Source organism: Ictalurus punctatus, chromosome 8 (assembly GCF_001660625.3).
Source record: "Ictalurus punctatus breed USDA103 chromosome 8, Coco_2.0, whole genome shotgun sequence".
NCBI classification, from domain to species: Eukaryota; Metazoa; Chordata; class Actinopteri; order Siluriformes; family Ictaluridae; genus Ictalurus; species Ictalurus punctatus.
Window position 1 is genome coordinate 9,758,903 of NC_030423.2, and position 17,688 is coordinate 9,776,590.

Consider the following 17,688-nt stretch of genomic DNA (forward strand, 5'->3'; position numbering starts at 1 on the left):
AACGGCTCCGTTAAGACTATGTTAATTTACCTGAGGTGGTCCGATTGGTTCTGTGATCACGGGTGCTGATAGAGAAGGGTTAACATTGGCTGCAGCCTGTAGGTATTATGGCCAATCATGAAAGTCAACACTGTGCAACCACACGCAGAAGCATACCCATTGGCTGCAGCCTGTAGATATTATGGACAATCATGAAAGTCAAAATTGCACAACCAACCAAACACTATATACGCCATTCTCCCTTGAAATTCACTCCCTGGATTCATTAACCCCCTCACCATAACCAGCCCTGACTAGGGATGAATTGATCCTGATATCGGTTATTGGTCCGATAGCATAGCAAAATTCTCCATTACCAACATTTGATACCATGTCATATTATGTGAGGTAAACCTAGTGTATTATTATATATTATATAGTGTATGTTGCATCAATAATGAACAGACAACACAAAATGACAGCAATCTGGACTTGATTTATGATGGCAGCCAAAGCGAAGCAGACTGCAAACTGTGCTCTGTGAAACTATCCAGAGGAAGACTACAGCACTTTCCTAAAATACAATTAACCTGATGAAACATCTTCAACATAAAACTCAGCATGAGAAGTATGCTGGTTAGGTGACTGAAAATAAACGCTCTTACCCAATATATTGTTCATGGACGTTCAGATGCTACTGGCCATTGAAAAGATATATGTCTTTGCCATGTCAGATACTATGTTTTCTACTTAGAGCTATACAAAAGAAATTTACAACCCGATCCAAGGCTAGCTACTGCATGAACAACCGTGTGTTTTGCATGTCCACTATTTAAAAAAAAAAAAAAAAAAGCATATGTGCCTCGAGTCTAATCCAGTCTTGTTCTATATGCTTTTATGTTTGTGCAACCTGTAGCTGTTTTTGTGTTATGCAAGGAAACAAATAAACACTTCTGGACAGTTCGGCAAAAACGTTCCAATAATTAGAAAACAGGAAGTTTAGATCGGTGTAGCTGAGAAGGGGACAGGGTTTTCGGCTTGGATTCTTGTGGCTCTCTTATACGGATAACTATTAAACTTTAAACAGTTAATCTCTCTGAAAAACAGCAAAAAAAAAAAAAAATCCATAAATGTAAATTCACCTACAAATAACTGATAATTAAATGCTGGAATTGCCAAAGCAGATTAAAATGAAAGGCAGCAAAGAGGCGTCTGGCATCAGTATCAGTACCATAAATCAACGATGGCTAGTTTCTCTGCACATAAGCTTTATGCCTGGAATGAGCTCTTAATTAGATTTTCCTTTACAGAAGCTGGCCCTCTTTTGGCAATTTGGCCCGACTCCTCCCTCCATGTGTGCAGTGTGCTTTAATTTTCATTAAAGAGACTCAACACAAGAGAGGTAATTTTGCAGTTGACTGCTCTATAGAGTACTGGCAGGCTGAGTCTGTGTAATGCAGACCTTATGCAGAGGAAACGAGGGCTCACCTTTCGTCGGAAAGGCGGGGCTGATGAGGACTAGTGGAGTGTTGACTTCCGCCTCTGATGATCCTCCGTGGCTGCCCGTCTCAGACATGCCGTGATCACCACACAGCACAAGCAAATTAGGCAGCGTGCCCTCAGCCTCCTGGTGGGGAAAAAAAAAGAAGAAAGCAAGAACAAAGAGGGTGTTAACATACTTAAGGATGCAAGAAATAAATCAGCTGGTGAAGGAAGGAAGTGAGAGAGAGAGCGAGATTGAGTTTGGAGAGAGAAAGAGAGAATCACTCTTTCCCTATACTGTCAGTCACAAGTTTTTAAATACAACATTTTTACAATATATTTCATATTTGTTTAAATGGCCTCATATGAAATTCTTAAAACAAACTATGGAATAGTTATTTAAGAAATTTTTACTATTAAATGTTTAGTGAAATATTATGAATGAATATTTGGTCGGACAAACACTCTAGATCTAATGTAATCTGAAAAATAATTTTCACATCTTTATCACTCTGATTAAGCAACTGTAGCTCACCACATATCCATGTTGGTTTTACATAGTGCTGTCTGCGAGTCATTTATCTATAGGCTTAACAGGTTTACCTTCACTGGGCCCTTCTTGCATAAATAAAATATAAATAAATAAATAAAACCATATAATTTCTATGGAAGCCCTAAGCGGCCATGCATGAATTTTTTTCTTTTTTGTTTTCTCGTGATCTCGACATAACCGAAGTTGATTTCTTGTGATCACAACTTAACTTTTCAGTTTGCTCAACATAACATGTTGCGTTTATTGTTCTGGAAGGAGCAAAAGCTTAGCGCAATCCCGCAGCATCATGAATGAATAAATTAGTTTTTACTTTGCTCAGGGACTCGCACAAGCAGACACAGCTATATGTCAGTCAGTGATTGATGACTTCCATATTAGTATCTGACACTTGAGAAAGGGGCAATTATTACATTTCTGATAGCGATGGCAAAGACACCAACATGCATACAATACCAGTCCCATTCAAAAGGCATGGGATTTTCTCATGATAAAATGACATCATAAGAAAACAGATTTTTGTTATGTTGAGATCACAAGACAATTAAGTCAAGATCATGAGAAAACAAGAAATAAAAAAATTATAATAATGCATGGCCACTTAGGGCTTCCGTACCTTTCTTTATTACGACCTTATTATATCACTTATATTAAAAAGTAAATAGACTGTGCATGTGCAGGAACACCATGAGTAAGCAAATTAGAAAAAATTATACCTGAAATATAAAATAAGTAAATAAACAAAATATTTTTTATAAACAAATACTGTTAACATTTAGGTCTAAAATATTTAATGTTGAAGATGAAAATAATAAAGATAAATAAATGAAAGAGAATGGAATAATAAAAAAATATAACAATAGCAATATTTGTATAAAATGTATGAAACTGAGTTCAAAGGTAAAAATCTATAATAATAATAATAATAATTATTATTATTATTATTAGTATTATTATTATAGTTTTAAGAATGCAAAGGCATTCATTAGAGTCTGTCACAAAATAATGTTATTTCATTTGGGAATTTGTTTAGAAAGTTTTTCAAGAAATACCAGACACAAGCTGCAATGAAAATGATGAAAGCAGCAGGAATCAGGATAATAATTACACCAACGCTCTCAAGTGATTTGCAACTTATATTTCCCTTAAAACAGCCTTAAATTAACTATCCATAAGCATGAAAGGGTTAATAAAGCACTCATTTAGAGTTTGGGATCTGAGCGTGACCAGTTAATAAGTTCCACATACTGTAGATTTAGGTTTTGTCATTTAATTGCTGTTCTTTCATTTTATTTGGTCTGTCACAATAACAGTGATTAAACTGTAATAAAACATAAACATCAAAGCTTATTTGGCAGTTTATAGGTCACTCAGGGGAAAGAGAGTGCTTAGGAATGCTTCACAACAAACAGTCCCCTGGTGTCTACTTAACACTCTGCTCTTCTCCAAGACCATGCTCTCAGCAGCCCTCTCTCCTGGCCTTTGCCTACAGTAGCGCTGATCACCCTCTAACAGAAATCTCAGTCAGCTGAGGAGAGGTGATCAGAATTTGTCCTTTTGCAAAGGATATAATTACAGTACATTTCATGCACAGATCATGTAGCCTGAGGCACATGTTTTACATTCGCAGCAGGCCACTGAATGTCATTCAATATTATCATATAGAGGTTTAAATAAGCTCATATCTGTACAAGTGTAAGTACTGTAGCTAGGTATGGTTTATGCTAGGTTTGAATGAAAATAAATAAAACAAATTAATAAAACTCCTAATTAAGCCCGAATTAACTGACTGCTAAAGAGCCCATGGGTGCCTGTTTACACAACAAAGGGCCAAGTTTTCACACAAATACTTGTGTCTGTTTCTTTTGCAGGTTTTCTTTGACATGGAAGAATTCCTTCTGAACCGTGGGTCCATTGTACAATTCCATGTCACTTTTGTGCACATGGATTTGAGAAATATTGTAGTAGACACTAGATTCATCTGTTTGTTGTTTGTATTACAGTGCTGTGAAAAAGTATCTGCCCCCATCCTGATTTATTCTGTTTTTTGTATATCATACTAAATTGTTTCAACAATTAAAACAAAATCAAAGATAAAACAACGGCAACCTGAGTAATTACAAAATAGTTTTTAAATGATAATGTTATATATACTGAAGCAAAAAAAAGGTTTTCCAATACCAACTGGCCTGTGTGAAAATGTATTTGCCCCCATAGTTACTAGGGATGTCACGAGAACTGATACTTCAGTACCAAGTCGGTACCGACATTCTAAAAACGTGACGGTACTTGTTTTTCTGCAGTAGCGTCTGTACCGTTGGTAATGAAGGTACTGATGTTGCAATTCTTCCAGAACTGATGGTGGCAGAAAATACGCATAAGTGTTTTAGTTAGTACACAAGTGGTAAAAAAGAAGAATACAGACAAGCAAAAACTACAGAAAATGACGACAAGTTTAGCTCCGCCCCGACTCCTAGAGAGGAAAGGTGGTATGGAATATATAAATATTTAGCATTCGAGGCAGATGACAACAAACATAATTGATGCTCTGAAGCCGGTGTGCAACTGACGCTATCGTTCATTTCAAACAAAGCGAGGAAACACCTCAAATTTAATAAAACACCTGAAACACAGGCCATATATTATGCTTGTTTGAGGCAGCTGGCATTGTGGCCGTGAAACCAGCTAACGTTATGCTCCATGTAATGTTTGCGATAGCCAGTTATTTGTTAACGAAGCTAACGCATTGCAATGTTATAAACTACCTCCTAATGGGCCACCATGCATCGCCACTTAGCCCGTGTCCTGTCAGCAAAATGTAGCCTAATGTCACAAAATATTATTCAAATGTTAATGGTTTTAATAAATCTTTTTGGCCTGCCACCATATCAGTGAATTTAAACTAATGCTTGCATTCAGAGTATAAGGTGTGTGTGTGTGCATTTAGGAGTGCACCTTAGCACTTGTAGCCTCCACTGTTTTATTAGTCACAGTCAGACAGTGTTTGATAACTAAATATCCCTCTCTCTCTCTCTCTTTCTGTGGATGTATGTCCTGCAGGAGAGCTTTTAATTTCATTTTTATTCCACACTGTGGTATTGACTTTGGTATCGAGTATCGTGTATTAATGGTGGTATCGGTACCGACTACTATTTTTGGGATCGTGACATCCCTAACAGTTACTAATTCCCCAAATCTATGAAACTGACACTAGATGCAACCAAGCCTGATTACTGCCAGCCCTGTTCAATCAAATCAACACTTAAACAGAACTTTTTCTACAGCGTGAAGTTGGTTAAAAGGTCTTACCCAGTAACGCTTAATTCCTCTACTGCCAGGTCATTCAATGGTTTCTTTTTATCTACCCAAACCCCTAATGTTGTTAAAGCCCTCTCCTCTCGTGTCCATCCCGATGAATTGGTTGGCCTTTTTAACAGTACCTGCACTGCTACCCTGGACACAATTGCCCCATGAAGTTACAAAGATCTAAGGTGATGAAGAAAGTTCAGCCCTGGTTAAGTAACTCCACTCATGCTCTCAGGCAGGAGTGTAGGCACACTGAGCACAGATGGAAGAAAGACAAACTTCAGATATCATACGAAATCTTCAAGGAGGGTCTTAAGCGGTATCAGAGGGCTGGTAAGGAGGCACAGTCGAAATACATGTCTGATTTAATTACACAAAATGCACAAAGGCAGAAGGTCCTTTTTAGCACAAACAATGCCTTTCTAAATCCCTCTCCTAATGTTCCATTTGATATTTCTACTGACCTGTGTGATCAGTTTTTAAACTCATTTTACTCATTAAATTGAGTGTATTCGGTCTAACACACCATCTCATGGTTCTTCTCCTCTAGAAACGCCTCCGTGTCAGAGCTCTTTTCAACCAGTGTCTCCTTCCGAGCTTTCTGATATGGTTTATAGTATGAAGTCCTCATTCTACTCTTCTGATGTTCTGCCTTCACATATTTTTAAAGAGGCTTTTCCTGCTTTGAGTCTGGTCGTGACCGCAATTATTAATACCTCTCTAGCCAATGGGGCGGTGCCTGCTACTTTTAAACATGCAATAGTACAAACACTGTTAAAAAAAAAAAAAAGCATCATCTTGATCAACATGTCACAAATACCTACAGACCCATTTCCAAACTAACTTTCATTTCAAAAGTCTTGGAAAAAGTTGTCTATTCTCAGATTTCTTCGTACCTGAGTGCTTTTAATATTTTTGATTCATTTCAGTCCAGTTTCAGGGAACTTCACAGTACTGAATCTGCTTTGTTGAAGGTTACCAATGATATCTTACTCTTGACTCAGGCTCTTGCTGTATTTTAATTCTGCTTGATTTGAGTGCAGTATTTGACACAGTAGATCATGATATCCTTTTGCAAAGACTTGGTCATGTAGCTGGGTTTCAGGGGCCTGTGCTGGAGTAATTTGCCTTTTATCTCAAGGAGAGATCTTTTTATGTTAATGTAGGGAAATGTTTCAAGTCCTGTGCTCAAATGCCCTATGGTGTTCCCCAGAGTTCCATTTTGGGCCCTCTTCTCTTTTCTCTATATATGTTTCCACTAGTTCATATTATTGAGAGGCACCACTTAGCATATAATTTCTATGTGGATGACACTCAGCTTTATCTTCCTGTGAAAAATAAGATCTGCTCTGTGTCTATATTGTTTGACTGTCTGCATGACATTAAGCACTGGATGGACATGAACTTTTTACAGTTAAACAACGACAAAATCAAAATAATCGCCTTTGGTCCATCAGCTCTGTCCTCTGAAATTGTCAGTAGGCTTGGTCCCCGCTCTACTAATGTGCGCAACTGTGTGAAAAACCTTGGTGTCATTTTTAACTTCACACTGTGCTTTGATAAGCAGATTATTGCTGTGGTAAAAAGCAGTTCCTTTCAGTTAAGTGCTATTGCTAAAATCAAGATGATGCTTTCCAAGAAGGACCTCAAAACTGTTATTCATGCGTTTATAACATCTAGGTTGGACTATTGTAATTGGCTCTATTTGGGCTTGAACAGAACAACTATTGATCGTTTGCAGTTGGTACAAAATGCGGCAGCCAGATTACTGACTGGCACTAAAAAACGTGAGCACATTAACCAGTGAAGAGAAGCAAGCACAGGCGTAATGTTCAAGTTTAGTGTTGATTTAAAAATGCTGCTTTTTGTTTTTAAATTGCACAATGGACTTGCTCTGCAGTATATTTACACTGCTTCAAGACACCTTCGATCGTCCAGTCAATTACTGCACTCAGTTCCTCGATCACGTTTTAAGGGTAATGGTGACAGGCTTTCTCCAAGGATGCTCCTAGGCTTTGGAGTCGTCCTCTCTACATCAGATCTTCCCCCTTCATTTCTGTGTTTAAAACGTCTTTGAAGACTTATTTGTATTCTTTATGTTTTAATTGAGTGTATCCATTTTTCATTGGTCTTATCTTTGGTTCTTGTTTACTCTTAATTTGGTTTAATTCTGTTTTATATTTCTAGTACAGCATTTTGCTTTCAACATCTGTTGTTTTAAATGTGCTTAATAAATCTAACAAACTAAACTAAACTAAACTACATGCAAATGTTGAAAAAAAAATCCAGAAATGTTGAGGAAGAAGGTGATTGAAATACATCAGTCTGGGAAGGATTACAAAGCTATTTCAAAGTCTCTGGGACTTATACAGTGACAAATAAGGTGAGATTCATTATCTCCAAAAGGAAAAACTTGGCACAGTAGTGAACCTTCCGAGAAGTGACCGACCTTCCAAATTTCCTCAAAGAGCACAGCAACGACTCATCCAGTAAGTCAAATGCCAAGGGCAAAATTAAAGAACCTACAGGCCTCTCTTGCATCAATAATGGTCACTGTTCATGACTCCACTATCAGAAAGACACTGGGCAAACATACCTTTGTTTTATGTTGTATTTCATTTGAAGATCTAAATCTATTTAGTATGAGATATACACAAAAACAGAAGAAATCAGGATGGGCGCAAATACTTTTTCAGAGCACTGTATTATTATCCTTTGGTACCAACACTTAAGCTGTGAAGAAGGAGCCAATGTTGCATAGGACGATTTTAAACCAGGTTGCCCTGTAATTAGTGGTGCATTTTTCACAGTGCTCTCAGAGTGAACACTAATTACTATCCTCCAGTCTGATCAAGTATGGTTTTATATATCAATAAGGCATTATGTCTCCTCCGCAGAAATAACAACCATCTCCCTGCCATCAAGAAATGTGCAACAGAAAGTAGCATGACCAGTTGAATCAGTGGCGTTACTTGGAATGCTTCACTGAGAGTGGATAGATGGTTCAGTGGAAGCAAAACCCCAGACCATGGCTTTCAAGAGGACCAGGAACCAGTTCTCTGGAACACTCCTGTGCTCAAAAACAGTGTTAAAACTTCCTGAATTCTCGGTGCAAACATCCCTGAGCACAAAAATAAAATAAAAAAACGTATGAAAACTAAATCAAATACAGGCTAAATATCGGCAGCTCTCCTGACACACACTGGTTTTTGGATGAGACTCAACTCAAATGAAATCTATTGCAGCGATGTTACTGCATTTAACAATGATTGGAGACCACTTAGAAGCATTTTTATGATGCTAATTGCATCTAACTGCCTTCCATCTTTTATTACACTGCCATGTTTGAGTAAAAGATTTCCTTACAGGTTCTAAACTCCAATTGTAAGAGGCAGTGGAGGGAATGCTCATGCCCCTGGAATGCCATTACAGTGTGTCACGAATGGAGATCGATGATAATCATGCTGAGAAAAGGGGTTCTTATTGCTGCATGTATTGTTCTGTTTATACTGCATAGCCTGTAGAAGAAAAAGCTAAGCATTAGAAATACAAGGAAAGGCACAGAAAATAAATAAAATTGTGTATGAAATAAAATCGAATACAAAATAAAGTGATTGCACTTTCACTCTGTCTTCATCTCACTACCTGCTCAAAAAAAAAAAAAATAAATATATATATATATATATATATATATATATATATATATATATATATATATATATATATATATATATATATATATATATATATATATATATATATTGCCGATTTACAGTGCAGTGGTCCAAGGCTACCTGCTTGCTGCCACAGAAACACATTGATATTATTCTGGAAAGCTGACAGAAATGTCAAGATGTAAATAGAAGACTTGGACGTATAAAAACAATGAAACGCTTCATCAAGTTCTTGCTTCCAAAAATGCTATGATTTTGCTCATTGTAAGGTGGCTGTGTTGAGTATAATGGCAGTGTGATAATGGACTATTGTGAGCAGCTGCTGAAGTCATTTCTGATGTGAGGAGAGAGCAATGTGCCTGAAGAAAATACATGACCACACAATAAGCCAGGCCAGGAGAGGGGTGATAACATTGAGTGCTATGTCACCTAATATTACTGATGGCTGCAGTTGAAAAGGAAGATTAGAGCAATAAAAGTTGCACTCAAGCTGGATAGAAGTGTATGTATGACTGTGTATACACATGCAGGATTAGGATATGACAATGTCCCAGACTAAGGTATAAAGATATCTTTATGCCTCAGAATACTTGATTCAGAAGGTATGGATTCATTTTCTATAACAATACGGCTCTGACAATAGTTTTGTTTGTAACACAGTTGATAGGTTTATGATGAACCTCGTGCAAACATGTTACACATAATACATATAATCGAAGGCTTATAATAAGCAGATTTAAAAATGTGTTGCTATACAATTGCTGATACACAGTGAAGTTTTGTGTTAGGAGGCGTTTATTTATCATTTATGGAAGGAGTGCAGGAGTGTCAGCGCTTTGTATCAATAAGTTTTCCAACACAGAAGGGTCTTCAGGACAGAGGACGTTATGCGTTATGGTTTCTTGGTAACATGACAAGCTGAATTTTGTCTTACAGAGAACACATAACAGAAGAAAAAGAGGCTGGTGAGAGAAAGAGAATTTTATGGCATGCTGCAGTGCAAGTCAGACGTATTTAGACATTTTTGCCCATTAGCCTCACTTCCCATTTTTTAAGAACTTGCAAAAACTGAAATGCTCATTTAAATATTTCTTTTTTTTTTTTTTTTTTGCATTTTCCACCTCACCTGCAATTCCTTCATGCACCACTATACAGTTTGAATACCTCTGATGCAAGTGATAACAGGAACTATGCTATATGACCAAAACAATGTGGACACCTGACAATCACACCCATGTGGACCTTCCCCAAACTGTTGCCTCACAATTGTCTACCTTTGCCAATGTTGGAGTGGAAGAACTCGAGTGGCCTGCACAGAACTCTGACCCTAACCTTAATGAACATATTTGGGATGAACTGTATCCCACCACAACATGACTGCATCCCAGTGACCTCCTCACCTGATATCAGGGCCTGATCTCACTAATGCTCTTGTGGATGAATAAGCAAATCCCCACAGCCACGCTCCACAATTGAGAGGAAAATCTTCCCAGAAGACTGGAGGTTATTATACCAGCAAAAAGGGGACTAAATCTGGAATGAGTTGTTCAAGAAGCACAGATGGGTATGTCCACAAACTTTTGGCCATATAGTAAATATTCAAAAAAAGCATGACGCTTAATTCATTAATAAATTTAAATATTAGAATTGTTGGCAAATAGCTGTAACAGTTTCAGAGCAATATCATTTTTAATCTACTTCAGGGTGGGTTATTTTCCTATAACTGCATGGTTCATCATTACATTGCTAGCTAACATTTTCTCAGCTGGCTTCAAGAGACAGTGAGAATTTCTTTGGTGCTCACTTACCATTGCTGAAATTATAGTTAAAAACTAAATCCCCCCAGGACTCCCTGAGAGTACTTCATTTTTTTTAAAGGAGCCTTAATTCACCATCTACTGACAAAAATAAAAAGATATCTAGTAGGAAGTACAGTACTGAAGCATGCAACCATCCAAAATGTTTGATTTATTAACACAGCCACTAAAATCACAGGCCCTAAAGCCTAAAGGATCATGGTGTTTTTTTTTTTTCTGTCACCCATTACTCCTGATGCATCACTGAAAGAGCTGTTTATTGTCTATCCTGCAAGAGATGCAATCAGCAGCACATCAGAGAAACCAAAAGGAGACTGTCTGATTGGTTTGTTGAGCATCTTCCTACCATGAGAATGAAGGATTTCTTCCTCCCAGTGGCAAGACACTTTAACAGCGATGGGCAGAGCTTTAATGATATCTCTGTTTGCACTGAATTGTTCCTAGGGGAGAATGAAATAAGGAAATATAAGGAAAAAGACCTCATCTACACCCTGATCTTTAGAACCTGCTTTTCATACGCAGGACTTTCATCTGAAATGTCCTGTTTCTTTGTAAACTATGCTGCAATTATAATTAAGGGCACCTACAGATGATCAGCCGCAAAACCGCTTTGTGCTGGCGAAGCCATTGTTTCCCTATGGAGACAGAGTGGGGCTGCTTTGCCTACAGGATTTGGATTTGATGCCTCAGCAATGCACACAAAGCTCACTCAAATTCAACTTTGACCCAGTTTATACTAACCTTTTTAAACCAATAAAATAAGCTCTCATATGTGATGTAGCAAAGACAGTGTTTTTCTCCCCCCATATTCTCCAAAGAACCACCACAGTCAGAACCATTTTTTGTTTAAAATTTAGATACATACGGAATAGGCAATCTTTATTTTCATGACGTAGCATGGCTTCAACCTCATAGTAAAAAAAAACTTAGCATTCATATGACGCACCTACCTTTGTGGTAAAACCCAAAACACGTATGCAGGTGCCCCGATAAGACATTTTTTCACTAAAGTACACTGTTGCTATCCCTGGGTTCTGTGCTTATTCTCAATATTTAAGCAATAAATCAGGACAGCAGTTTTGTTATAGGAAAATAATCAACAGTTTAACACAAAGCAGAGTGGATTAAACAACACTTCTTAAAGTGTTTTACTCCTCTTAGACCACACCAATTTGCCAATTAAAAATAAAAACCTAAAGAATGGCATATCATACGTTTTTTTTTTCCAATTCATTTACAGTTTTATTGCTTATGTTACCACAGCTACAGTATAAACTGCCTTTCTCTCTCTGAAAGATAATAAGACAATTTTTTTTTTTTAAAGTATGTCATGGAGAACACTTTCCTGTGCCGGGGAAACATCAAGGAAGAGTGTTTCCTCTGACTGTCACAAAACACTGGCACTGGAGACTCCGTCCATAAATACTAAAGAAAATGTCCTCCACCGTAGAAACAATTCCACATAAGCCTCTGCCATACAAGTCTCTGTGCATTAATATAAACTTGTGCTTTGCCTTGTTATAGAAAATTAATTTACACCTTCCGAACAATGAGAACTGTGAATACAAATGCACTATCAAAGATATAAGATGGTTATAGTGCACAGGTCTGTTGGGAAGCTTCTGCTGGGGTTCGCTTTTGGACAGGGGTAGTCATAAGGCAAGAAACATATCCTTTAAATAGCTTCAGCTACAGACTGCAAAGAAAACAGCAGGGAAGAAATAAATAACCAGTGACTTCTTGCTGTGCTCATCAAAACTTACAAATTAGAAGATGATGCTATAAGCAGTTAAGAGGTCAGGCAAAACAGCATGTCTAGTTATGTTTTATCACCGGCACGTAAGAACACATGAATATTCATAATTTCGAGTTCTGCAATATGTTATATATGGTTAGTGTTTGATTTTATTTTCTTAAAATCTAGAATTATCTAAATAGAATAGAATTATGAGCTATCTAGGAATAGAGCCAGGTCTCCCTGCAGTTCTCGCCTAGTTTCCCCACTGAAGTTAAGCAGGGTTCAGTCTGGCCAGTACCTAGATGCGAGACCTCCTGGGGAAAACTAAGGTTGCTGCTGGAAGTGGTATTAGTGAGGACACCAGGGGTTGCTCACCATGTTGCCTGTGTGGGGCCTAATGCCCCAGTATAGTGATGGGGATACTATACTGTAAAAACAGCTCAGTATTTCGAATGAGATGTTAAACCGAGGTCCTGACTTTCTGTGGTCATTAAAAATCCCAGGACATTTATCGTAAAAGAGTAGGGGTATAACCGAAATTCCCCCATTGGCCCTTCTCTATCATGGCCCCCTTATAATCCCCATCTCTATATTCACTACATCACTCTCTCCTTGCCACTAATAGCTGGTGTGTGGTGGGCATTCTGGCACACTATGTCTGCCCTTGCATCATCCAGGTGGAGGCTACCTCTCTCCCCCCACCTCCCCAAATACTATGTAATGTGCTTGGAATGTCTAGAAAAGTGCTATGTAACTGTAAGAAATAGAGCTCATATTTTCAGTGTGAAATTATGCCAATTGACCACAATGACATGATTAACCTGTCTTTAACAAGGGTGACTATATACAGTCCCCTGTGAAAATACTGGAACAACAAAGCCAATTATTTTGTTTCTGCTATACTCTGAAGACATTTAGGTTTGAGATCAAAAGATGAATGAGACGAAAGATCAGAATTTGAGCTTTCATTCCCATTTTTCAAGTGTTCAAAATATTGGTACATGTGATTGACAGGTGTTTCTTGCTGCCCAAGTGTGCCCTGTTAGAGTAATTGTTTACACTATTAATAGCTCTAAATGTCTACTCTTGGTTTGAGCCCTGGGTTTCACCTGTGAAGACTGCATTTGTTGTTGAAAAGAATAAACCAACATGAAGACCAGAGAGCTGTCTATGGGAGAAAAACAAACCATTTTGAAGCTGAGAAAATAGAGAAAATTGATCAGAGCCATTACAGAAACACTGGGCATAGCCATTACAACAGTCTAGAAAGTCCTGAAAAATAAAGAAACTACTGGTGCACTAACAGCCAGGCACTGAACAGGTCAGCCAAGGAAAATAACCTCAGTTGATGACAGAAATATTGTGAGAGCTGTGAAACCCCCCCAAAAAATACAGTCTGTGACATCACCACAGGACAGGGGTGAAGATAGCACAATCCACAATTTGAAGAGGAAGAGAACAGAAATATAGAGGTCATACAACAAGATGCAAACCACTCATCAGCAGTAAGAATCAGAAAGCCAGACTGGATTTCGCAAAGAAACACAGAGATGAGCCAGAAAAGTTCTGGAACCAAGATTAACCACTACCAAAGTGATGGAAAGGCCAAAGTGATGGGGAAAGAAGGGATCTGCTGATGATCCAAAACATACAATCTCATAGGTCAAGCACAGTTGAGGAACTGTCATGGATTGGGTTTGCATGGCTGCTTTTGGATCAAGCTCACTAATCTTTATTAATGATGTAACTCTTGATGGTAGCGGCAGAATGAATTCAGAAGTTTACAGAAACGGTCTGCCAATTTACAGAGAAATGCATTCAGGTTAAACACACTGCCAACTCAACAGAGGATTTCATCAGTTGGAAAAAAGTGGAAGGTTTTAGACTGGCCAAGTCAGTCACCAGTTGAGTGTGAATTTCACCTCCTGAAGAGGAGACAAAAACAAACAACAACTGAGAGAAGCTGCATTACAAACCTGGAAAAGCATCACAAAAGAAGAATGCAACAGGTTGGTGATGTCAGTGTGTCACTTGCTGGAAGCAGTAATTGCGAGCAAGGGATATTATATTAAGTGTTATTTACTTTAACTTACTTTACTTTAACTTAGGTTCCAATACTTTTCCTTACCTAAAGATTGGGTGGTCTGCCACCAAAGGGGCCATGTTCTAAGTTGTATAACACATCTACACTTTATCTGAAGAAAGGAATATAAGGAGCACAAGTACTGTTTTTCAGCTAGCCTATATAAGAGATTTTTCACCCCTCTGGTAGAATGTATAGTAGACTGCCCTATTTTGTGCATAGAAAGCCTCACCTACATGCTGAAGGTCGCATACATTAAACAGGACAAGCAGCCAGGCAATAAAAATTTTATATTCAAGCGCACTTGCAATTTCTTTAGTGATTACTCACAGTTTAGTACATTAACTGGTATGTGCTGGCATACAACCAACATTTGTGTGTTTGTGTTTTTCCACCACAAAACTTCATATAGACACAGGTCATTCATTTGTAGTCCTCTCCTGCACAGTCAGTGGAAAAGAGAAATGAGCGCACAGTGCTTGTTGGGATGCTTTCCTGCTTCTACATATATCTGCAGCTCCATTCGAGGGATTTGCAGGGACTGTGATAGAGATTTGGGGGCAGAGAAGGGGAGAGGATTCAACACTTTCATTTTGCCATTCAAGCAAAAAAAAAAAAAAAAAAAGAGCGAGAGGAATTGCTCTCCACATCCACACAGAAAGGGTAGAGAGACCAAAAAATGGAGGGGGGAAAAAAAAACAAAAACAAACAAATGGGGGGGGGGGGGGGGGTCAGGGACCCCAAAACACAATAACAGATGATGTAAATCCTGATGCTGTGTAGTCCTAAAAAGACTGAAGAGGCTATTGATGGTGTGTGCTTTTCTATGAAAGAAACACTGTGAAAGAAGCAGAGAAAGTGAGAGAATAATCACAGAGAAACAAAATGATCTGAGAAAGAGAAAGGCAAGAGGAGGAAAAGAAAGACACAGTGGATGTGGATAAATTGGGAGAGAGCGACAGAGACAGAGAGAGCAAGAGCGAGCAGAGGGGATGAAAGAAAAAAAAAAATCATATTAGCTGAGCTAGTTTATAACAGCACCAAGGTGAGAACAGACATTGCATCACAGCAGCCCAGAGCTCTGTGAGAGATCAGATCAGTTTTGAGTTAAAGCTTCTTATATAACAGTTAGTTCCAGTCCACTAATTTGATTGGACAAGTGGTGTTCCAAGAGTGCTTATATTTAGTATAACCGCACTGGGACATGTCACTGTTTGTATAACTCTGCTTGTCTGTGTTCTCCACGTAAAATTCCACTTCCTAGTTCGAAACGGTTACTACAGTATTGTTAGTGACATCATCAGCAGATATGGCAAACGATACTTTTCAGGAATAAAACTTTGGACTTAAAATATGAATGCTTATCAGATGAAGATGAAAAGCAAGAAGGGAAGCCAATTTCACCAGAAGTGCCTTTAACAGGAATATACAAATTAGCGATGCACCGATGTATTGGCCGATAAAGGCAATTTTTCATGTTTTAAAAACATCCGATGTTCAGGGCCTATTATATCCTGTCAATCACAGGGGGCGGGAACACACATCAATTTCATGCTGTGTGTAAAGATGATGTCTCTTGTGTGGAATGATGACAAAACTGCAGTTTGTAATCTCTGCACCACTAAAATTTTACACCGGAAGTGAGCAGCAGTGAAGCGGGAGTTTCGGTGTCGAGTCTTGTTTTATTTTATTTTTTTGCTGTGCTGCTCGCACTGTATTAAAAGGGCCAGTAGACCACTGAAAGATTTAAATGAAGATGAGTTGACAAAAAAGTATGTATTGCACAGAAAAAAAATAAATTGTAGAGTAGTGTATTTCATATCCAGTTAATGTTACTATATAAAAAAAGTTTATATTATATATTACCAGTTTGATGTTCAATGATGATGTAGATGTGATGTGAGACTAACAGGAGTTTTTTTTTTTTTTTTTTTTTTTTTTTTTTAAGAATACAGTCAATGATAATATGAATTAATAACATTCAATAAGTTACGAAATCTTACTTTAATCTTCAGAATGTAGTTAATGTGTTAATGTTAATTAGAGTAATGTGTTTTCTGTTTATGAGACCAGTTACTGTGAAACAACTTGTTGAAATGGAGAGAATAAAGTTTTTATTTTCATTTCTTTCAGAATTGTGGAATTAATTATTATTCATTTAAAAGAAGGTATATAAGCAGAACTATCGGTATCGGCCGATATCACTCTTAATAATCGGTTACTGGTATCGGCTGAGAAATTTAGATCGGTGCATCTCTAGTACAAATTAATGCGAGCCAACTAGCAGACGTGCTATAAAGTGAGAGTGGCTTCTTCTGGATCTATTTCTGCTAAAAGAGCAAAAATAAACCAAACATTTGGCCATATTGTGTCGAAAATGTCAGCTACTCGACAGTGATTTCTTGTTCATAGAACTGTTGTATAAAAGCAATATTGCACTTGCAATCGCATGGTTATACTGAATATCGCCACTGCTATGATTCAGTATTAGCTCACACTTGCTTGTGTGATATTGCTTAATTCTTTATCGGTTCATTAGTCCAATAAAACAGCAAGCCTGATAAATAAATATTAATGGGCATTTCTGATGATTCTGTTAAAAAGAACATCTACATCTTATCGAAACCAGGAGTGAGTCAGAGGCAAATTCTAGATCAGCGCTAGGCAGATGGGCAGCCCACAGGTGCAACAAAATTTTTTTGTAAAGATAAATCTGCAACGAAGGAACTGTGTACAAACTTAAATGTGTAATGAAAATGGTCACAACCTTAAATAATAAACAAAAAGTGAAAACACATTTTTTTAAAAAAGTGTTTTGCACTCTGCCATGTGGAAAATGTAATTTTATTGTAATGTAATGGTATTTATTGAAGCAAATCCAATACCAACTGGGCCTGTGTGAAAATATATTTGCCTCCATAATTACTAATTCCCAAAATCTATAAAAATAATGGTGTTCAGATGGACTAGATAAAACCAGGCCTGATCACTGCAAACCCTGTTCAATCAAATCAACACTTACATAGAATGTATTCAACAGCGTGAAGTTGGTTAAAAGG

The 17,688-nt window shown here is 37.7% G+C and overlaps 1 protein-coding gene across 3 annotated transcripts in view; it reads right to left on the reverse strand.

Moving 5' to 3' along the window:
• pigg (phosphatidylinositol glycan anchor biosynthesis class G) overlaps positions 1 to 17,688 on the reverse strand; it is a 152,886-nt gene that overhangs the window by 101,044 nt on the left and 34,154 nt on the right. For all 3 annotated transcript variants that reach the window (XM_017474768.3, XM_053682043.1, XM_053682044.1), the window contains exon 5: positions 1,468 to 1,606. In XM_017474768.3, the coding sequence (XP_017330257.2) occupies positions 1,468 to 1,606 (139 nt within the window). The remainder of the gene's footprint in view (positions 1 to 1,467; positions 1,607 to 17,688) is intronic.